Consider the following 22,019-nt stretch of genomic DNA (forward strand, 5'->3'; position numbering starts at 1 on the left):
AATGCCTGCTGTGTGCAGCCTTATTCACATTGGGGTTGTGTGTATACTATTGTTTGACTTGAGCATGCTCAAATCCCAACTAGGTATAAATCACAACATGCCAACATGGTGCTTACTTCAAAGATAACTGGCTAGTGTGGAGAGGAAAATAAAAATTAATAAATTATGACTATGATGGTAGAACCTAGTCAAGTATAATTAATCAATCAGCTGTGTTTCCTGCTCAAATCTGACATTCAATTTTCCCCATATATTGTTAGGGTCGAGTACATCTAATTGAACAATGGGTCAATGTTCAGGTATTGTCTTCTTTCGTATATGTTCAATCTCTATTTTAGTGCTGAGTGGTCATATGTTCAGCAACCATTAGTTGATAATTCCTTCTGATCCTGCTAGCACCCTGATTTTGTTGGCCATTACTTTCTCTTGTGCACTCACATTTCTCACTCAAAGTTCTTCTATATATCTATCTATCTATTAAGAATACTAAGAGCACTTGTAATGGTGTTATTTTGTCTGGGCCAACAAATATGTATGAGGTTTTGTGTTTTGCTGATGTGGTTGTATTGAGTTGTGTGTTTTGCTGATGTGGCTATATTGGGAGATGTGTTTTATATTGAAAGATTGTGTTTTGGTGTAGTTTTATTGGGGACAACATGGAGGGCATGGGAATTTGTTGGTCACCATGTTGGGTGGGAAGGAAAATGTATAGGAATTTATGTTTTGTTGATGTGGTTATATTGGAAGATGTGTTTTGTTGATGTGGTTGTATTGAGAGACGTGTTTACCTTGACTTTTTATGTAATAGAAGTGAGACCCAATATAGATTTTTGTTGGGCTAGCAAATTAAGACCACTGCAGTTGCTCTAATAGGAGAGGTAAGTCAGTACAATTGCGGGCGAGTTCCTTGGTTTTTCTATACTGTCGGGTGTGACTTTGGTTTTGTTTGTTTTTTGTGGGACCCGCGTCAGTTTTTGATTTGGTTTCGGTTTTGCATGTTTTCTATGGGTCCCATTTAATCACTCACCTGTATTTTGAGAAATATGAGTACGACACCTGCAGAGAAGATTTTGACACGTGTCTTTGAGAACTTCTTTCACGAAGCTTTTACGTTGGTCTCTGCAATCTTCGATGGAACCAAAAAATTTCCTCTATCTTCTCTACCTCGACCCTACTCTGGCCGGCTCTGCTTTCCCTGCCAGAAACGATATTCACTTTTGCTTCTGTCGAGCTCCTCTCCTCTCCGCCTCTGGCTGAGGGTAAACTTTAATCGAAAGAGAGTGAAGTATCGTCATGGGTGTTGTTTGTTTCTGTTTGCATGTTGAGGATCGTGGGGGAATACATGAATCTAAGTCGTTCAGTCAGTCTACGAGAACAGTATGTGTCTCAGATGTTTCCCTGCGATTTCTCTCCTCCACCTTTTCCTTTGTTTGTGTGTCTCATGCTGAGGAACAATTCAGTGCATTATCTTGGGTTCACGAGGTGATTATCTGTGGTGTTGTTGTTGTTCGCTGAAGGAGATGGGTGTTGATTTTGGGTGGAGTGACACGTGTTGGTCGATTTCTTCTGGGCTTCTTCGTTGCGAGACACATGGTTAGATGTGTTTCTTCATGCAGAGAGGGATTGTTGTTCGGGTAGTTTCCTTGCGTTCCCATGCACGATTTTGGTGAGGTTCCTCATGTTTTGCTTAGATGGTTTGGATGAGGATGATTATTGAGTTTCAAAGTCTCTGGCAACCATTTCATACGTTTCTCCGCTCAATTGTTATGCATGTTTGTTGTTGGGTTTTTTTTTTTAATAATAATTTTCTGCTTTGGAGCTTTGGAGATCTGTGGTGAGTTTGTTCCGTCTCTCTTTCCTGACTCTCTTTCATGCTCTTTCTCTATCATCCGCTCCTATTAACAGCGAGAGAATTTATGTTTCTTCTCTTTTTGTCATTTTGATTGACTTTGTTCTCATTGCTTCTATGTTCCTTGATGAAATTTCAGGGTGACTCTTGACTCATGACAGTGTTTGCGTGTCTTGCTACTGCTGCTGATCTATTTTTTAGGTATGATGCTTTTTATGTGCTTTTTTATTTGCTATTTTGATTAGTTTTTCTTCTTATTACTTCTACGTTTCTCACAGTAATTTGAGGGGTGACTCATGGTGTTTGTTTTAGCATCGAAATTCAACTTTTTACCCAGTACATGCAAATTCAGAGGGTCCAGTACATACAAATTCTTAACTATGCTTTACTTTAGTTGTTCTTTGCCTAAACCTTTAATGAGGAGTGAAATCTAATTTATTCTTTAATTTTGTAGGTAGCTTATGATGTTTTGGGTGCAACAGCTCCATGGATAATGCAGAGGTTGATTCCTATATTTCTTTGGCAGTTGCGATGTTGTTCACTTGATGGTTAACGTTTTTTTACACTTGAAATTTTCTATTTTCTGTTTTTTTTCCAAGATTTCAATATGCATGATATATTATCTACAATATTTATGTTTTATAACATTATAGTTATTATTTTTAGTTGAGAATAGCAGCTAATAAATTTAGATGGGGAGTTCAGAATAAAACTGATTTCTGTTGGACTAAATTGATTTCTTAGGCATCGTACTGTTTGAACAATTTTATGCATACCATTATTATTGCAGGAGAGGAAACTGATTTCTTAGGCATCGTACTGTTTGAACAATTTTATGCATACCATTATTATTGCAGGAGAGGAAGTGAAGCCGTGGCTTTACAAGTGGTGTTGCGGAAACTAAACTTCAGCTTCAATGAAGGTCTTCTCTCGGATTTAATATTATCTTTGCTTTTAAAATTTTGAACACATCTCTTCTCAGTCTGATAAAGTTTTCTTTCATCTTTTTATTTTTTATGCTTTTCCATGAGATTCACTTATGTCCTAGTGCGCGTGAGATGGATCTATTTGATCATAACAAAGACCATCATGTAAAGAGTTTAGTTGCAGAGTCAGCGAATGGTTTGAGCTCAGGGTGAGTCTCCTTTTGCGACAAATTAAATGATCCTAAATTACAGAATATTTAATTTTGATCCATCTGTTGCATCTTCATTCAATTTGTTTGTTCTATCGTGCTCTTTATTTGTTCAACTTTCAATACGTCCATGTCCAAACTCCTTTGTATTTATTTGTTATGCTATTTGATTTTGAGTCTTGATTTTGGTATATGCTCTATTTTCAAACATTCGTGGGTGGAAGGTGTATTGTCAAGGAACGGTTCTCGAAGAAATATACGCATCATAAGTCATGATGTAAAGATCATAATTTGCAGCAGCTTGATTTCCAAAATTGCGTCATAATTCATGATGTAACTCTTCCTTTGAGCCAAGGAGTACTGCTCTCTCTTTTGCAGCACCTGGCTTTTGACATGGAGACAAAAATACCCCAGAAACTGTGGTGGATGACATCCATGGAATACATATTTTTGCTGTGGGTTGTTGCTCTCTTAGTTGGTCAACAGAGGTTAGTTGGGTTACAAGCTAACAAAAACAATTCACAGTGCACATTTTTTCCATCTCACTTACTCTTAGTGCACAAAAATAGGGCATGTATTTATCTGAATACTAGCCACAAATTTTAGTACGAAATTAGTTTGTCAGTCTTCTTAAATAGCACCTTATACAAGTGGCGTGTTATTTAAGGAACGTCTGCTAGGTTTCTTTAATTAATAGCTTTTTTTAATATGAAAGAATATTCAAATAAGGCTTATGTTATTGCTATTCGCCTGTATTGTTATGGTGTGTATTTGTTACATTAGAGGTCTAATTATTACTGATTATCGTCGTGTCTCCAGCTGCGTCTTCTTTGATGGTTAAAAATGAAATTAGTTGGTCAAGCTTCTTAAATAACACCCTATATAAGTGAGGTCTTACCTAGGGCGAATAGCAATAACATAAAGAACCCATTATCTATAGATCCTTTTCTCTTCAGAATCTTGCTTCTTTTTTCGATGGCGTTAGACTACAAAAACTGTGGTGCAAAGCTGAGTTGGTAGTTGATGAATTTGGAGTGAAACTTTTATCAATGGGTAAGTTTAAAGGCTTCTCATAATGACCTTTTCCAAATGATGGAAACATAGTATCACAATGAGATGGGGCATTTTCTATGTGGTCTACTGTGTATTTGTGGCAGTCATTGTATTTAAATGAATTTTCTAGCAAAAGTATTGAATTGGGTTTTGTTGTTGTCATAAATTGATTCATTTGCTCTGAAACTTTGCGCTGCACGGTATCCCTTTCAATGGCGCCAAACCTGCTAGGATCCAAAGCCATCCCACAAAATCTAGAAAGGAGTAGCATGATAGTAGCTTAAATAAAATATTTTGGTTCTCTTCTAACTCAATTCATGTTTGTTATGAACTGTATGTCTTTCCCCTCTGCAACTACAACACCTTTTAATTGCTTAGTGCTTTGATCCTTGAAGTCCAACTGAGTTATCTGTTTCACTAAGTCAATATCCTAATTCTCCAGCCAGAAAGCGCGGGCATCTACCTAGATTAAGTGAGACGTCTCTCTCTTTCCAGGTGAGATATTTATGTTAGTAGCTTTAGTTTGTGTTTGTTTTAAGATTTGAAGTGAATTTAATTTATTTTTACTGGCTGCGGTGTACTCCCCAGGTTTCATAGGGGTCTCAAGAAGCAGCCCATGGCCTGCAAAAGTCTTTTGGTACTTACATCGACCCTTTTTTTTAAAAATAATTGCCATACTTGAGGAGAGTACTGATAATTGTTGTATATCATTAATGGAAACAACAGAAAAAAAAATTGATTGCATGGTTTTGATGATTGATGAGCATAGTAGTAATGAAGAATGAATATTCTTTTCTTTTTTTTTGGAAACCATTGAAAGAAATCAACACATGTTTGATGCTTGGTTAGTGTAGTAGTGAAAATTAATGTTTTTCTGGGAGACCATTACGGATGATGCTTTGTTTTAGATGATTTTATGGGATAGTTGTATCATTTTATGTTCTCTGCGATGCTGCTGTATTTTTGGTTCTCTCTTCTGTCTGTGGCATGAATTTATTGTAATTGCTCTCTATATACTGTGGGACTATATGAGTTGTTGAGATAATTATACGACCTCTTTTGTTGGATAGGTTGGTGACTGAAAGCGGTGGCGTCAAGACTAAACCAGCAATCCCACCACCGCCTCTTTGAAAATTCTTCGTTGGTAAGACCATCGCAGAGAGTTAAATTCAAAAAATAAATCAACAAAGCCTTAACGTTCCTAAGGTATGCGAAGTACCATTTGTCTCAAAAATGAATGAATCTTTTTTTCTTATATGTTTGTCTCTATTTCTTTAAGTACGTAAAGTGACATTTGTCTCTCAAAAAATGTGAAAAATGGATGTAAACCAATCTTATTGTGTTATGAGCTATATTGCTACTTTGGATGTTGCCATGGAATCTAATCAGATGTGAGGAGAGTGCTCTGAAGGTATGATTTAAATTTTCAACTTGAGCTATTATTTAGTGCTGTAATTCTCATTTTTGTTTACATGTTCTGCGGCATCGATCCAATGGTGAGGGGAGACTGTGAGGCTGACATTGTAGCGGAAAGGAATCTTGCTTGGTGATCTGGATACTAACTCTGATGGAGATTGTCGATTTTTTGAAAATCGATGCTATAACAAACACCATCAATGAAAAAAAAAAATATAATTATTACATGTTATTTTTGTGCAGGGATGTTTCTATAGCAAGATCTTTTATTTACCTTTTGTTTCTTGAACTGATGATGCAAAAGTCATTTCCTGATCTTTGTTAATGAACGTTTTGGAAATATATTTGTGTAAGTGGTGAACTCATTTAAACTAAACAAATGTATCCTATTTTGTGGGTATTTCTGAATCGGTTGTTTATTCTTGATGTTCATGTGTGTAGTTTCTTGGATCTCTGTTCGGCAGCTTTCGCTGGGTGATATGTAAATATGTCCTCAATGCAGTGATGCTATGAGGACACTGGATAGATACAAGAGGGCTGGACAGCAGGTAATTCCATTTTGGCCTAATTGTTTCGTGATTGGCTAAGTTCCTTTTAATGCAGAGAATTTACGTATAATGGGAAATTCATACGATATTTTCCACTTTCAGGTTGAATTATATTAAAAATGTAAGAGTCTTGATGTTGGAGTGCGGAAAGATTTATTAAGATTGAGCAGCTCCAATTTACTGCATATGTTGTCATTTGGACCAATTTTACATTCTTTCAAGTTTTTATGATCATTCTCTTTAATGTTCTCCTTGGCTAATATTTTTTTCCAATAATGTAGCCCCGTGCGTCATTCTTAAAAGCGATGGAAAAGAGTATTTGAGAGAAGCAACTCCATGGACGTGGTGATTGTGGTATGATCCTATGTTGAGTGAATTGTGGAGTACTCACGCTACTTGCCTTCCTGTGTCGACCAAGCACAATCATAACTTACTCTATGTAAACAAATGGATTAGCAAAACTTGGACGGCCTATGGATTATCATGTGGAATGATCTATTTCGGAAGGGACATGGTTCACTCGGAGGTGGCTTCATCCTCTTTATTTTCTTTTCTTTTATCTTCATATTGTTGTTCTGTTTTTTTCTTCATATTGACTTCTTTTCATTGTATGTATTTGGAAGATATTATGCTATAACATCAGTCATCCAGTGAGAGCAACTGAGAAAACTGAGGCTGCTCAGAGATATAGAATGCAAGTTGAGATGGCTGCTAAGGTATCTCAGGTTTTTTCTTCTCTTTTTTTCACCCTTTTTGCAATTTATATTGAGTTTATTTGAATATTTGATATATCATAGGTTGAAATATGCATCCTGATTTAAATTTTTTATGCTGAAACTATTGGAAAAATACTTGGGTAAGCTTCTTTATGGCTGCATCTTGACCCATTTCTGAGCTTAGAAACCAGTAATTGCTGTGTCATGTGTATAGTTGTTATTCCTTTCTAATTTTGTCATACCATTGCATGTGCAGCTCTGTTCTGACATTATTTTTTGTTTTCTTAGCTGATAAACACTGAATTAATTTCTTGCTGATATTTTTCTGGATTGGGCCTGCTCGTTGTGGTTATTTTCGACAAACATTCAAATGAACTACTGATTTGCTGGTGTTGAACCAACAATTATAATGTGTAAAGGAAAAAAGTTTATCATCCTTGGTGTGATAAAAGACCATGTATTGATTAAGCTCTTTTGATATCAAAAAGTTTTCCTTTCAATGAAATTTTGGAAGTATGTTTTACTTAGCGCCCTTAATTTTACCAACTTATCATGCTTTTCAACATCCATAGTCTAAAACAAATGTTTATGCCTTTTGTTGCTGCGGATCATGAGATTCAAAACCCTCTGAACCAAATAATTATCTTACCATAAATTGCTCTTGGATTACATCAATGAGCAATAGCCCCCAGCGCGAGGCGCGGGCACATCGCTAGTACTTTGTATTCTGAAAGATTTCATCTGGAATGGACTTGTTTCCTCATTATTTCTTAAGTGCAACTATTCATCTGGTATTTTCCAACACCATAGTACTAGAAGCTATAATTTACTCCATTTCATATCTTGCAATAAAAAGAAAACAAGTTTCTGTGTTTAGATCATGTTTCAGTTGCAATTTTCTTATGGAACTGAAGTCTGAAGCTTTTACTTATATGTCTACTGTTTTGAAGCTTTCTGAGGTTTGTGCGTGTTAACTAATGACCTAATTTTATTGTTCCCCTCCAGTTGGAAGGAGGCATTTCACATCTTCCATTGATTGATCCATCAAAAGAACACCACCTCTAGCTACATATGAATGGAGAAAAAAATTGGAAGAAGTTCATGAACTTGATGATACATCAAATTCCACATTTGACAAAAACTACGTTTCATTGGATGTGAGAAATGGTATGTGCTTTCTTAGTCTATGTTGCTGCTCCCTTGTATTTTCTCGTATGAAATTACATGTATTATCAGCTTTTTTTATTTATGCATTATTTTATTTAACATGGACCATATAGGAAATGAAGACTGAAAGGTTCTTGGATGATGCCATCAATGTTTTTGCTTATGTACTGAAGTGATCCCCATTGGGAAATTTCTGTGTAACATCAGGCACCAAAATCAAACCAAAGTCAATCATTTCGATCAATGTGAGCAACACCTCTAGGCAAGAGTAATTGGTCTGGTCGACAACACTGCAATCGCTAATGCTTGAGATGCTGCTTACAAGTTTTAACTTTTTATGGCTATGAAATCTAAGATTTTCCAATTTATATGGCGAGTAATCTTGTTTGACAGACAGCAGCAGGGTTTTCAAAATTTGTACACTTTGAAGGGAGGGGTTTCTCACCATCTTGAGAAAGAAGATCTTCGGAAGTGGACTGGGAATTGGTTTGTTTTTGACTCCTCCCGTCTTTCTCTTCCTCCTTCTGCCTATAAGAAAGAAGCAGTGAAGGAAGCAAGCAAGACTCGACCAACTTCTAAGAGCAATTTATTTGCCAACTGTTATAAAAAAATATGTGGCTCCCCAGTCTCAGAATTAAGGCTCGACCCATCTCCTTCCTGGATGGTTGTATCCACCTAAAAGCTTCAAGAAAGGAAAAAAGATTGTGGTAAATGGCTCATGAAGTTGCATTTTAGATGAGCTTGCGGTCATTTGAACTTTGGAGGGTTCCTTTTTTGTTTTTTTTGGGAGCTTTGGAGGGTTCAGAGTTTAGGTATATTTGTAACTGGGAATTGATGAATTCTCTGTACGCATTACGTGTCATGTTTATTGAGAAGAAGTTCTTGGGTTTATTGGTTTTGATACGGACAGAAGCAGAAAATCTCTAATTGAGTTTAACGTTGCCGATTTTAAGGTCATAATTTTTTTTTCATGAGTAATTAGGGTCATAGTTTAATTTGATGAAGCTTTAAAGGTCAATTTTTTGGGAAGAGGGCTGGAATTATTCTAGTAATTTTATCAGATTTACGTCATCTAATGTAACAATGTATTATTTGATAACACTACATTCAATACATTTAATGGTGTAATTCTGGTGAAATTGTTGGAATGATTCCAGCAAATCCTTTTCCCAATTTTTGGTGCTCAAATAATCAAATGTCAACTGTTAAGTTAAATTATTTTTTTTTAATCTATGCAAAAATAAGGTCCATCCATGAATAACAGAAAAGTCGTGATGAAAGAAAAAGACTTCCAATTACTCTTTTTATGCAACTCTCCGGTTCCATAGGTAGCTGCCATCGATCGAAAGAGATGCATCTGAAGAAGGCGTTGTGGAGCGAGGGGCTGTTGAATGAGGGCAGCGGCGGCGACGATGTGTCGATAAACACGGAGAAAGCATCAGAATCGTCAACATCATCGTCGTCGACGGCGGTGGAGGAGCTGGTGAAGTCGCTGAGCAAGGAGAGGGTATATAGTGAGGTGACTCTCGCACTCAGAAGCGGCCTCCGAGACGCCCGTGCCGAGTTCTCCTTCCTCCGCGTCCGTGGCCTTCGGTCCCTCCTAAAGTCCCTCCGATCCCTCGCCCACTGCGATTCCTCCATCCGCCTCTTCTCCCACTCCCAGTCCATCCCTGACCTTCAAGGTTACACAACTTCACATTCTCCATCTCCATGTCATACGAATCCAATTCGATCTTGAAATTTTCGAATGTGCCAAAGCTAACGTTGTCGTTCTATGGACAGTGGTTCCGGTTCTGTTTCAGCATTCACTGAAAGAGTCGTCCGAGAACGAAAGCCTTGTTGAGAGCTTGGATCACATATTCAGCGTCGACCCTATGAGGATAACCAGTCCTTCTACGGATGCCGAGGTCGCCCTGGCGCTTCGTGTTCTGGAAGGTTGCTGTCTTCTCCACCGTGAGAGCACGGTTTTAGCCCATCGGCACAAGGCAGTTCCGGTATTCATAGTTTTTGATAACAATTGAATGCTTCATTTTAAAGAAAAACCGAAACAATGTTTTCATTGACTTACATATGTATGATAGTTACAGATAAGAGTTCTTGTACATGTGAACTTCTATTCAAAAATTCTGACAAGAACGAGTAACAACTAAATTTGAACTTCAATATCCTTGGATGATTTTTTTTCCAAAAGGGCTCGAAGAAGAGTGAATGAGTGATACTTAATCTGCTGTGGATAATTCAATTGCACATCCAGGCCTAAACCTGTCGTTGGAGAGGGCTTAATAGGCTGACAAGCGTCAGAAGAAAGCTTTTATCCAATGAACATGTTTAGTGCTTAGCCAATTAATGACTTAATTTACTAACTCCTAATGTCTTAGACTCTTAGTAATAAAGTTTGTTTTTATTGTTGTGGACATTATGCAATAGATGCATGCATGTTATAAGATTATAACATATGCAACATAAGGTTGCTTATGATGTTGAGTAGACTAAACTTGCAGAGATTTAGCCACTTAGTGTATCAGCATTTTGATTCTAAATGGAAGATGTGACCATTTTCAGGTTTTGATGAATATATTATCAACCAGAGGAGTCCTTGAGCAAGGTGCTTGTTTAGATGCTCTGATCTCAATAATGCTGGACTCATCAGCCAATCAGATGGTATGTTTTTGCTTGTCTGAATGTTCGTTATTGGTCATTTGATGCTATTCTTACTCTATGTTACCATTCAATCAAAAATTTCTTCCTCTGTTTCAATCCCTCTGACCATTAACAGAGTTTCGTAGTGTAGGTACATTATTTCAACGTGCATCTTCTTGTTTTCTGATTAATAATCTGCTTGAATTGAGTATATTAAAATTTTAGATTATCTTTGGTCGAAAGTTTCAATTAGGTCTTTCATAAAGCACAGTTCTTTTGTCAGGCGTGAAAAAAATTGTCTAATGGTCTAATTTTGGCTATAGTGGATTTCTTGTCAAGAAAATGTTCACTTGTTAACTGCTTTAGGCTTGGGTGTTAGGATTGGGGGTTTTCCTTCAAGCCACTGATCATGCACTTTTATGACATCCTTATTGAAAAAGGATCAAAATGGTTTTTGTGGTTCGCTTTTGTTGCAAACTGGCTATATCATTCATGGATCACTTTTCTGATTGCAAGTGTTGCAGTTTAACACCTCATTGGAGCCTGGAGTTCAAGATGATTTTTGTTGGAATATGTACTTTTATCCGTGGAAATATTGTTCTGGATAGACAATAGAACGAGTTTCTCCTTTGTCTCTCTCTCTCTCTCTGTGAGATATAGGAATAGTTAACTTTTAAGTTTTAACTTCATTAAACATCTTGCATATACATATCTTCGAGAAGTTAGTGTTCATCTTATGCGATTCGACAATTTCGCACCCACTTCAATTGTGCCACTAAAGACCTCTCGCAAGGAAGTTCAGGTAGGAAGATTACTTCCCACACCTTGCAGCTGTGGAATCGGCTATATAGGACATACTTAGAGATATGATAAGTGTTCTTCCACCATATTTATGTCATTCTCTTCTTGTACTATACCCAAAAAAACTCTGCAAGCTATGCTTTATTCATAATTTTGATTCCTCATATCTCCCAGCAACCTCCTGACATAGGTCAGCAGTGACACAACACTCCCACCATTTTCGTATTAGATATCTCCATTTATCTAAACTATCGGAACCCTACTCTCACAAAATTCATCGTGTATGTCTTTGTAAAAGAGCTATACTTGATTTTTCTTGATGCTTGACCTTATGGTTATCACACTGCCAGTTGCAGACTGCAGATGGTTTCCTCCTGTGCTTGGCTGAAATTGTCCTTAATCCTGTAGCTTTAAAGTGTTTCATTTCATCCTTATAAATTTATTTTTTTTGGGTTATAAAAGTACCATATACCATCCATTTAACGTGGCTTTATATTTTCCAGGAATTTGAGCATTGTAATGGCATTGAGGAAGTTGCAGAGCTCATTACAGATAAGCAAGTGGATGAAAATCTTCGGTGCTGTAACTCTTTCTCTAATCGATGTTGTTCTTTTCTTTGACTTTATCATCCATGTTGTTATGGTTTATCGTAGATGTTGAGTTTCTGTTCATTTTCACATGCAATTTTTTAGTGTCATTGAAAGTATTCGTAGTGATAGCTTTTTATCTTACCTTTTCCAATTGACAGTGGCATGAATCATATCTTCTTCTCTTTTTTTTTTCCTGGAAAACTTCCATCTTTGTCACATCTAAGGACAAAGGTGGATTGAATAGACATTTAACACTTTCAGTTAAACCTGGGAGATAAAAGCAAGTAAGTTTATATGTTTTTATCCTCTCTTGTAATTGTAGCGCTTGATTCTCAAATGGGGTTTACTATTTTGCTTTCCTGCCCATTACCAGTATGGTCGACTGATAAAAAAAACACTATTCTGAACTGTAGATTGAAGTGTGGAGAGTTCTTGTTGTTACTCATTGGGCATATAAATGGGAGAGAACGGTCTACTATGGCATCAATAAACGAAGATATAAGGCGCCTTCTGGGTGAGAAGTCTGCCTCATTGATATGGGCCGCCAGTCAATTTGGATCAACCCTTGATCCTGAGCAAAGATTGACTGCTTTACACATCCAAGCTCGAAGGGTTCTCGAATCATTGGATCTGTACTGAGCCTTTAAGTTTGAATTGTTCTTGCTGGTGTTTGCTGAAAATTGTCACTTGTTCATGAATGGCAGGAGCTTTGTTTATGTTGGGGAGGAATGTTCCAAACATTGGGGCTGCAGATACAAATTAGTGGTCTCCTGCATTTTGCACTTCTGCGGTGCGGTTCTTTTCACATTGTCGGTTTTGTTTTTTCTTTTAACGAAGCAAAATTTTATTAAATTGAGCAAAGCCTGGGGCGGAACACCCCTACAACATCATCCCAAAGAGAAGGAATACAGAAGGGTAAGAGAAGAAATGCACATCCTGAGACATATCAAAGTTAGAGTTGACTAAGCTATTAGCGTAGAAATTAGTCTCACGATAAATATGATTAATTTAAAATATCCCATTGTCGTTTTTTGTGTGAAGGAGTGGGACTAAATAATGAGATACACTCTGGGACTAAATAATGAGATACTAAAACCAAAAATTGAGCTTGCGTAACTTGCTAACAATGATCTTTACAACTCTTTTGTAATTGAACAAATTGAAATATTTTGATTAATATGAAATGAGATTGGTGAATTTTTTCAGAAATCAAATACTCACCCTATGAAGTTTAATTTTGAGGTACAGAATTCCATTTTGACACTCCACCTAGCTCTAATTCCAATTACATTAATAGTGTATCTGTGAGAACATATGATACGAGTATACGACTGACGTGGCATTGACCAGGCGGTGCCGTCTACTTTGTGTAAAGTCTTACCGGAGCCGGAGGGTATGTTCCATTAATAAGTTAAGGTGCCGGTTTGGCAGGGCGACTCTGCAAGCAGAGCCAAGAGTGGCTCCGCTGTGTCAAACAGGACAAAAAGGCTAGAGGATCCGTTGTCTACTTATTTTTTTGGGCGACTCTGCAAGCGGAGCCAAGAGTGGCTCCGCTGTGTCAAACAGGACAAAAAGGCTAGAGGATCCGTTGTCTACTTATTTTTTTCCCTCTTTTTTGTGTGGGACCCACGTTCATCATGATGTGTTTGACTTTTTTACATAAATTAATGTGGATCCCACAACTTTAATAATATATATTTAATATATTATTTAGTTTTATAAATATTTTTGTCAATACATTTAATATTTATAATTAATATTATAAAAATTAATTTAATATTTATAAAATAAATAAAATACACATTAATAATCTTCATATAAAAAATTATTATTTTATTTATTTGACTAATTAAAATTTTCAGTTTGATATAAAAAAATTCTAATATACTTAAATTAATTTTAATAATAAATTATATTTATTAAATTAACTTTAATAACAAAATGTAAAAAAATGATTAAAAAATGATTATTAAATTCAAAATAATACTTTTAGTCTACAGTTTTTCCGGTAGCATCAGTTTTTAATTCACCAAACACCTCACAGCATATTACACAGCTTTAAGCTCATTTTTTTTTCAACAGCATTTCGATTAGCATTGAAAATCAAATTTTACACCCTATCAAAAGGAAGCAAAAAAATTTTTTAAAAAAAATATAGCAGATATAGGAGACTACGAGTGCGACATAAACCAATTTTGCTCCTTATATTAAAAAGAAACGGAAAAAAAAATAAGAAAGAGTTCGGGCAATCAAAAAGCAAGAAAATTCATATTTGATTCATACGCTAAATTTCCAATAACTTCAAGATGTTAAACCCACGGAAAGCTCTCAATTGGAACGTTTGCGGAGGATGTCAAAGGCTTGAACTTTAGCCGGATACTCCATTTTCTTTTCGACTGCTCTGATTTTCGGCAGTGACCCTTGTGCAATTGGGTATCCCTTTTTTTTGCTAGATCCGGATTGGTTCTTTGGATGCCGTTCTTGGGTTCTTGTTTTCAGGTAAACATCTTACGTAACCATATATAGATCTCTTCCTTTTCTGGAGAACGCTTTTTGTTTGGTTGCTGAGAAAACGGGGAAAAGCGAAAGAAAAATATGTTACTGATTGGTGTTTTCTCGTGTGCTGGTTTCTTTGTTAAGATATTCAAATGAAGTAAGAAAATAGCAACATAGCGCTCCAAAATTTTAGAATAATTCAGTTATTTGCTTATTTTCTTGCACATTTTCTCAGTAATCAATAAAAACTTTCTTTTTTGAACAGAAATCTCTAAAATGAATGTCTCTGGGCCTTCTTTGCTAGGTCTTGGACAGCTCACCGCAATTCCCGAGGAGTTGAGTGGAATAGTAGCTGAATATGCTATTGAATTTCCCTACAATGAAAGGACATGCCCATAGTTGGTTACAGTTTATGAGAAATGAGAATATCGTATTTTAATGGATGACTGAAGTTGTGGACTGTTCAAGAAATGAGTCGCTCCCCTTCATTCTCTGTCAAGCCAGAGCATATTTTAAAGCCTGACCCTGATTCGTTGCAGCGATGGGTTGTTGCATTTTGTGTCATTAGATTTGATCTTGAACAGGGTCAGCTCATTGAGGAGTGTTACCCACCTGGGTGTCTTACACATGGTGAGGAACTTACGGTTGCTTTTAGTTCGTTCCCAGATTAAGTTTCGCAACACCAAAATCGCTCAAGCATTCATGATTGTATCTTCTTTTTCCGGTTCCAAAGGCAGAATTCTTTCCTCTGAGCAAGGCGGTGCAAATTAGGGCGGATATCATATCCTTTGCCCAAAAGGATATTGAATCATTTTATGAGGCTTGGAAGCGCTTTAAAGGAATTATTCGAAGTTGCCCAAATCATGGTCTTCCGGAATGGGTGGTGTACCAAGCTTTCTATAAATGGGTTGTGCATGCATAATAAGGAGGCTATTGATGCGGCTGCGGGAGGTTCTTTTATGACCAAAAATCAAGAGGAGGCTCGGGAATTACTTGATAAAGTGACCAAGACCACTAACTCTTGGTCCTCAGTGAGGGGGAATCCAAAGCAAGGGAGAAGTTGTAGTGATGATGAAGTTATGTCTACCTTGGCTATTATGACAAAGAAGATTGAGGTATTGACGCTAAATCAAGCTCTAGGGGTACGTGCTATGCAAAACACACATTATCATATGTCTTGTGCTTATTGTTGTGGACATCATCCTACGGGGGAGTGTCTTATTGCTTCTTCCTCTAACTCTAGTGAACAAGTGAATGCCATTGGTGGAGACAACTTCAATCAACCCCGCAATGATCCTTATTCCAACTTCTACAATCCGGGATTTAGGAATCACCCCAACTTCTGTTGGAGCAATACTCAAAATGTGTAAAATCCTCAATATCTAGTGCAGCCCAAAGAGAAGAAGAGAGATATTGATGAGATGTTCTCAAAGCTAGCCGCGATACACTTACAACTCATACCTCTCAATTTATGACAAGGATGGAGCAATACATGAGCAAACCGATGCCACTCTACAAGCTCAAGCAACTTTGATGCAAAACTATGGAACTTCCATCCGGAATCTTGAGGTATAAATGGGGCAAATAGCTAACATTTTGTCATATAGAGAAAAAGGTACATTGCCAAGCCAATCGGACGTGAATCCAAAAGGGAAGGAGAAAGAGCAATGCATGGCAATCACTCTTCGGACTGGTAAGGTAGTTCGAAATACTACTGATCTTGATGCCGAAAAGGTGAAAATTTTGCAGGAAAAGGGGGAGTGCAGCAAAACAAGGGAAAAAGATGCTGAAAAGTGTCCAAGGGGCATTTCCGATCGATCGGACTCCATCCCGAGCGATCGGCCAATCCCAAAAAAAGCTGAAAAGTCAGAAGATGATCCAAATGTACAAACACGATATGCAGTTGAGTTGGATTGGCCTGATAGTTCTCTCCCCGCACCTCCAATCAAACCTTATGTGCCTCCAATTCCATTTCCTCAAAGATTGAAGAGCACTAAGAAGAATGATGATCAATTCTTTAAATTTTTGGAGGTATTCAAGAAGCTTCAAGTAAACATCCCCTTTGCCGAAACTTTAGAGCAAATTCCTTGCTATGCCAAATTTATGAAGGAGATCTTATCCAAAAAGCGGAGATTGAAGGAGCATGAAAAGATACAATTAACTGAAGAGTGTAATGCTATTGTGCAAAGGAAGCTCCCAATTAAGCAAGATGATCTGGGAAGTTTCACAATCCCGTGCACTATAGGTAACACCTTGATTGAGAGATCCTTGTGTGATCTTGGAGCTAGTATCAATTTGATGCCATTGTCGGTTGCAAAGCAAATTGGAGTAAAAGAGATTAGTCCAACCACGGTGTCTTTACAAATGACGGATAGATCAATCAAATACCCGCTTGGCACAGTGGATGATGTCTTAGTGAAGGTGGGTGATCTTATGTTCCCGGTGGATTTTCTTATCTTGGATATGGAGGCCAATCCTACTACTCCCATAATCTTGGGAATGTCATTCTTGAGCACCGGGAGAGCTTTGATAGATGTTGAAAAAGGGAAACTTACTTTGAGAGGTGCGGGAGGTGACCAAATCACTTTTAAGGCGCTTGGAAATAGAAGGCAAGAGGAGGTTTCTCAACAATGCCTCCAAGTGGAGCATATTGACATGGTCATTCCCGACGCTATTGAGAAGGAAGCTCATTATATTCCGATTGAAGTTCTCCTAGGCCTAGATTCAAAAGGTGAACATGAAGTTCTCAAGGCATCCTCCCAAGTTAAAATCGAAGTTCAAAAGCCTCAAGTTGAAGATCCCAATGAGAAGAAAAAGAAGAAGAGGAAGACCAAGAAAATAAAGAAAAATGTCTATCCTAAGGAAACGGTGGTAATGAAAGCTTATGCTCCTTACATGACACCTAATCAATCAAATGTCAATATCAAGAATTCATCAAGGGGGTCTACACCACAACCCTCAAGGATCACGGTTGAATTCACGAAGGGAAGTCGGGCTGAAGACTTTAAACCAAACGCTTTTGGGAGGCAACCCAGGTTTTATTGTTCTATCTCTATCTTTTTATTTCTATTTCACCTATTCCATGCATTGAGGACATTACATATTTTAAGTGTGGGGGTGAGAATTTAGGTTTCTAGTTTTTGTAAAAAAATAAAATTTTTGACTTCAAATGCCTTATGCCATGTCATTTTTGAGTGTATTTGGATGAATTTTGTGATATTTGAAGCATGGATGAATCTTTCTATGGACATTCTTTCCAATTGAGTCTTCCTATCTTGAAAATTGTTTTGTCCATTATGCTTTTGTGAATATGGAACACTTGATTGTAGGGTATGAAATATGACTTGACTTTGGTATTTGTGGTTGTTTGAGATCAATTTGATTCTAAGTAGCATTACTTGAGCAATGAAAAAAAAAATTAAAAAAAAAAAATATATATATATATAGAAAAAAAATATAGAAAAGAAAAAATTTGCCTAGTAAGCAATGAGTTTCGCGTAAAAAGGTAAGAAATGAATGTTAGAGAACCTTGATGACTAGTTTAACCTCGTAGACTTTTTGACTCGGGTAATTAGATCCGTTGGGGTGTCTTAACACTTAGTGCTCTAAGCCAACTGGATTGAGAGTCATTGGTCGAAAGCTCGTTACATGGGTCATTTAGAAAGCTTAAGGAGGTTGAACATTGCACAAGTCACATTTGAGAAGAAAAAGAAAGAAAAAAATGTGAATAAGAATGAAGTTTGAATAAATGCTCATTGTATTTGCTTTTTGATTCTTATTGTTCTTGGAAGATTTCATGGTCATTGTTTATGTCTCTTTGAAGCCAAATATCAAGTGAAATCTGTTATGTGCATCATTTCTTGAATTTATAAGCAAAGTAGATGAGATAGATTCTTGAAGGAATGTTTTTATTGGTTTGAATGCCCTAATGTTTGGTTTCGTAGTGTGGATAGGGTTGCAATTGTGAGTTCATTTTATACTCTTGTTGATGGCATGAATTTTGGCATTGAAGTTGTTTAATGTTCGTGGGTATCATTCTGGTAAACCCTCAGAAGACACAACTCCTTCTACTAGGGGTACCTAGGCTTGTGGCACATGCTAAGTGTCATCGTGAGCCCTACGAAAGTGGCATAGATTAGTTACTTATTTAGAGTAAATTTTAGTTGTTTTATTTTTCATTTGAGTATAACGGAAAATACTCTTTCCCTCCTTTATTCATTCTCAATTTACCACAAGAAAATGTGGCTCAATCTGAGATAACAGAAAGGGGTGATCGGGAACCATCTTTAAAGTCTACGGCACAGAAAGTTATTAAAAGGAGTGGATACAATGATGATGGTCGGGGTTATAAATATTTGTATGGCGATGTGTTTAATAGGCAGAGACATGACGAGAGGCTCAAGAGAGGAGGCGAACAAAAATCCTTAGTTATATTGTCTCATAGTCCTTACTCTAGTGTTTTTAGACCTTTGTTACAAATCATGGGTCCCTTATTTTTTGACATAGGAAAGAAAGCCCTAGATCATATTGCTGCCTGCGTTTCACTATGGCCTGCTCCAGTGCCAGGTAAACAAATGGAGCTTCCTATTGGGAATGCTACACTTAAAGCTAACTTGCCACCTGCTCATAGCTTGCCAGTGGAAGATGGAATTTCCTTCGAAGAGTCTGCTTCCTCTATGGCTCCTTTTCTTCCTAATAATCAGTCAATCCCGCAGGGTCTTTTTCATGATTCACATCTTTTTGGTACATTCCGAGGAATTTTGTTGCAGCTTTGGGTTTGTGGGAGCTATTGCTTATTGGTGAACCCATTCTTGTCATAGCTCCAACACCTCCACAGTGTTGTGAGGCTGTTGCTGGTTTAGTTAGCTTGGTAGCACCACTTCTTTGTAGCGTTGATTTTCGGCCATATTTCACTATCCATGATCCGGAGTTTGCACAATTAAACGCACTTCAAGAAAGGGACATTTTCCCCCCGATGGTATTGGGCGTGACAAACCTCTTTTTCCTTAAAGCCCTTCGTAATATTCCCCACATTGTATCGCTGGGAACTGCTGCTTCTAATTCAAACTGTGCCACCCTTTCAAGTAGGTCTTCAACTGGAAGAATTACTGGCAGACCAGAGGCATTTGGTTTTCAACAGCTTTCCTTGAAAAAATTTTCTCCATCAAATTTGTTGAATGCCGCGAAGTTAAGAAGAGATGGCCCTCTTTGCCTCATGACAGAACACAAGGAAGCAATTTGGAGCACTTACAATGCAACAACCAAACCAGATACTTCTATCCTTAATAGACTTATTGATGCTGGGATGTCCCCAAGGGTGGAGGAATCAATGTCAGTTGTTAACAATGAGATTTTGCGTAGGCACTTCTTGGAGCTCACAACAAACTTTTTGGCTCCTTTTGGCCCATATTTTAGGGTTACCACACCTTCTGAAGGATTTTCACCATTTGTTGATCCTCCTCCTCTTCCTCCGTTTAATGCTGATGAATTTCTTGCAAGCTTATTGTCAAGAGGTGTTGGGAAGTTCTTAGCAAAGCGGATGAGATCCAACTGGCTGGACTTGTACAGGTAATGAGCGTCTACTGTAATATGGACTGACCCAGATGTACACATACGTGCACTAACGCGTGCACACCCCCCATCTGCTAACACATACAGTACACACATGCTTCTATTTGCCTATGTTGCGTGAGTTTGCATGTGCTTGCTGATTCTCATCTTTTCTTCTAGTTGATTATATCTTGAACTGTTCTTAATTTTATTTTGTCATCTGTCACATTTCTGTTCAGGCGGTTTATAAAAGGACCTAATTTTTTGCCATGGTTTAGAAGAAGGAGGGCTGTTGCTGAACTAGAACAATATAGACTATGGAAGAAGGCAAGAATTAAGACTGACATACAACCATTTGTAGCTAAAATGTCTGAACTGGAAATAGTTGATTCCTTCAATGGTATTGAGAGACATCTGCTGGGAGAAATAGAGGTTTGTACCCTTTTCTTTTAATTTCCTCTGAAGATGATATGGTGCTTTCCATCTGTGTATCTCTTTCCCTTGCTGTATGTCTACCAAATCAAATTGAAGGTATTTTGACTTGCCGAATAGTAATTATAATTATATGATGCTTTACTGTATCCCATACTTGCCAAATAGAGGTACTTCCCATACCCTGCCACCACTAAAAGAGCTCTGAGTTCTCTCATCAAAGAGATGGAAATGATGATTATGATGGCAAAGGCAAACACATGCTGCCCTGCCCTCGTATTGCGTAGAGGAGGAAGTACTATTTGGTTTGCTATTGTGCTATAAGTACATGAGACTGACTTTAAGTTAGTTTAGGGTCTATCAGCCTTGAAGTTCTGAGCAAGTTAGTGTTCTGGATGTCCAGCTTTTGTAGTAAACATTTTAGAATCGATCAGCCTGGTAGCTACTTAGTATTTCACTATTTTGTTGTTTAAGGTTCTTTTTGTTTGCTTTTATTGCTGTTTTTGTTGCGTTTCGGCCTTGTACTGTCTTTCTCTTGCTAGGTTTGGTCCTTCTTGGTGAACCTTTAACACATAAATTTCTTTTGCATTAAAAAAAGGCAGTGCATATAGAGGCAGGTTATGTTTATTTTTCCATAGGCATTGTTCCATGACTGCTCTACCATTTATAAAGTTTTTACCTTGAATTCATGGTTTATTCATATGCCATGCCAAAAAATGCCATCTTCAGCTACAGCAATCTGGAAGGGCTGGGGAAGACAGTGTAGCAACTTGTGAGAAACTGAAGAGTGATTTGCAGGCAGTGTTCAATGTGCTTCCCATGGACATGCAGCTCTTCTGCAAGAAGTCAAGAAATGACACAACTTCCTGGGCTCTTTCTTGTACAAGGCTGCATTTGTGCATGATTGTTCCTTTTGGTGAGATTGTCCTTTGTAGCTCTACACCTCATGGTATATTACGAAAAACAAGAGAAATAACACTCATTTTTAACTCTGTTTCCAGATGTGTGAGAATAGAAGGACATTCCATTCTCTTGCCAAGAGCATTTCTTTTCTTTTGCAGATGTCAGTAGTCCAGACAAATTGGATCATTCACGAATATGGTCTTCAACTAAAATATGGGCAAGCTCTTGCTGAAAATCTTCATTATTGGGCTTTAGCTTCCGGGCCTGCTGGGCTTTATATCATTCGTAACCTAATCCCATATTAAACATTTTTGTGAACACATTTTAGTGAGCAGTAAGACTCTAGACTGTCTAGTAACCCATAAACCATTTTGTGAGTTGCAAGTTGGGATATATATATCAATCTTGACAAACCATGCATGCATGTCATTACTCATTAGGTTTGAAGATTCCACTTTGATTTTAATAAAGGTGAGTCTGTCTGTCAATTATTTCTGGGAAAGGGTAGGGTAGGTAGGACCCGCTGTTTGATTTTGGATAGATAGATGAGACAGGTATGGTAGGGTTGTGGATTAGATTGCCACGTGAGGACGGTGATGGTCAATCACATTCTGTTTCTTGTTTTGTCACCTTGACAGAAAAATACCACGCTGAACGCACAAGTCACCGAAGCAGGACCCTGTAAAGCAAAGCATTGCCACCATAAAATTTCAATGTACCAAA

General features: G+C 37.5%; 2 protein-coding genes, 1 non-coding gene and 1 pseudogene across 25 annotated transcripts; 3 read left to right on the forward strand and 1 right to left on the reverse strand.

Annotated features, from left to right (window-relative positions):
- The first annotated feature begins 1,140 nt into the window (after positions 1-1,140).
- LOC120016698 lies at positions 1,141-8,855 on the forward strand. Of its 23 annotated transcripts, none has more exons than XR_005472032.1 (14): positions 1,143-1,666; positions 1,989-2,050; positions 2,128-2,209; positions 2,304-2,350; positions 2,707-2,984; positions 4,480-4,532; positions 4,626-4,674; positions 5,123-5,802; positions 5,895-6,001; positions 6,104-6,122; positions 6,283-6,527; positions 6,625-6,717; positions 7,723-7,884; positions 7,998-8,855. XR_005472032.1 is itself a non-coding variant. In XM_038869599.1 (8 exons), the coding sequence occupies exons 4-8, from the start codon at positions 2,866-2,868 to the stop codon at positions 4,632-4,634; spliced, it is 408 nt and encodes a 135-aa protein (XP_038725527.1). In that variant the 5' UTR covers positions 1,141-1,666; positions 1,989-2,050; positions 2,304-2,350; positions 2,707-2,865; the 3' UTR covers positions 4,635-4,833. The 23 variants fall into 23 exon arrangements, 2 of the variants coding, with proteins under 2 accessions (XP_038725527.1, XP_038725528.1); XR_005472033.1 differs by having other exon boundaries at positions 2,128-2,204; XR_005472036.1 differs by lacking the exon at positions 2,128-2,209 and having other exon boundaries at positions 1,144-1,666; positions 2,707-2,771; positions 2,881-2,984.
- Positions 8,856-9,134: 279 nt separating this feature from the next.
- On the forward strand, positions 9,135-12,767 carry LOC120016090. Its single transcript, XM_038868684.1, has 5 exons — positions 9,135-9,566; positions 9,667-9,878; positions 10,447-10,545; positions 11,829-11,902; positions 12,329-12,767. Exons 1-5 carry the CDS (start codon positions 9,191-9,193, stop codon positions 12,552-12,554), a joined length of 987 nt encoding a protein of 328 aa, XP_038724612.1. The 5' UTR covers positions 9,135-9,190; the 3' UTR covers positions 12,555-12,767.
- A 1,342-nt stretch (positions 12,768-14,109) lies between these two features.
- Positions 14,110-21,970, forward strand: LOC120016104 (annotated as a pseudogene).
- On the reverse strand, positions 15,176-15,281 carry LOC119980168. Its single transcript, XR_005463806.1, has one exon. It is a non-coding gene; the product is annotated as a small nucleolar RNA R71 (small nucleolar RNA).
- Positions 21,971-22,019: the final 49 nt, after the last annotated feature.

This window comes from Tripterygium wilfordii, chromosome 15 (assembly GCF_013401445.1).
Source record: "Tripterygium wilfordii isolate XIE 37 chromosome 15, ASM1340144v1, whole genome shotgun sequence".
NCBI lineage: Eukaryota > Viridiplantae > Streptophyta > Magnoliopsida > Celastrales > Celastraceae > Tripterygium > Tripterygium wilfordii.

Coding starts and splice junctions, on each gene's coding strand:
- LOC120016090 (XM_038868684.1), top strand. CDS start 9,191: ATGCAACTCTCCGGTTCCATAGGTAGCTGCCATCGATCGAAAGAGATG. Junction 9,567..9,666: donor GTCCATCCCTGACCTTCAAG/GTTACACAACTT, acceptor TTCTATGGACAG/TGGTTCCGGTTCTGTTTCAG. Junction 9,879..10,446: donor ATCGGCACAAGGCAGTTCCG/GTATTCATAGTT, acceptor GACCATTTTCAG/GTTTTGATGAATATATTATC.
- LOC120016698 (XM_038869599.1), top strand. CDS start 2,866: ATGCTTTTCCATGAGATTCACTTATGTCCTAGTGCGCGTGAGATGGAT. Junction 3,262..3,362: donor TACGCATCATAAGTCATGAT/GTAAAGATCATA, acceptor TCTCTTTTGCAG/CACCTGGCTTTTGACATGGA. Junction 3,473..4,432: donor CTCTTAGTTGGTCAACAGAG/GTTAGTTGGGTT, acceptor TGATCCTTGAAG/TCCAACTGAGTTATCTGTTT.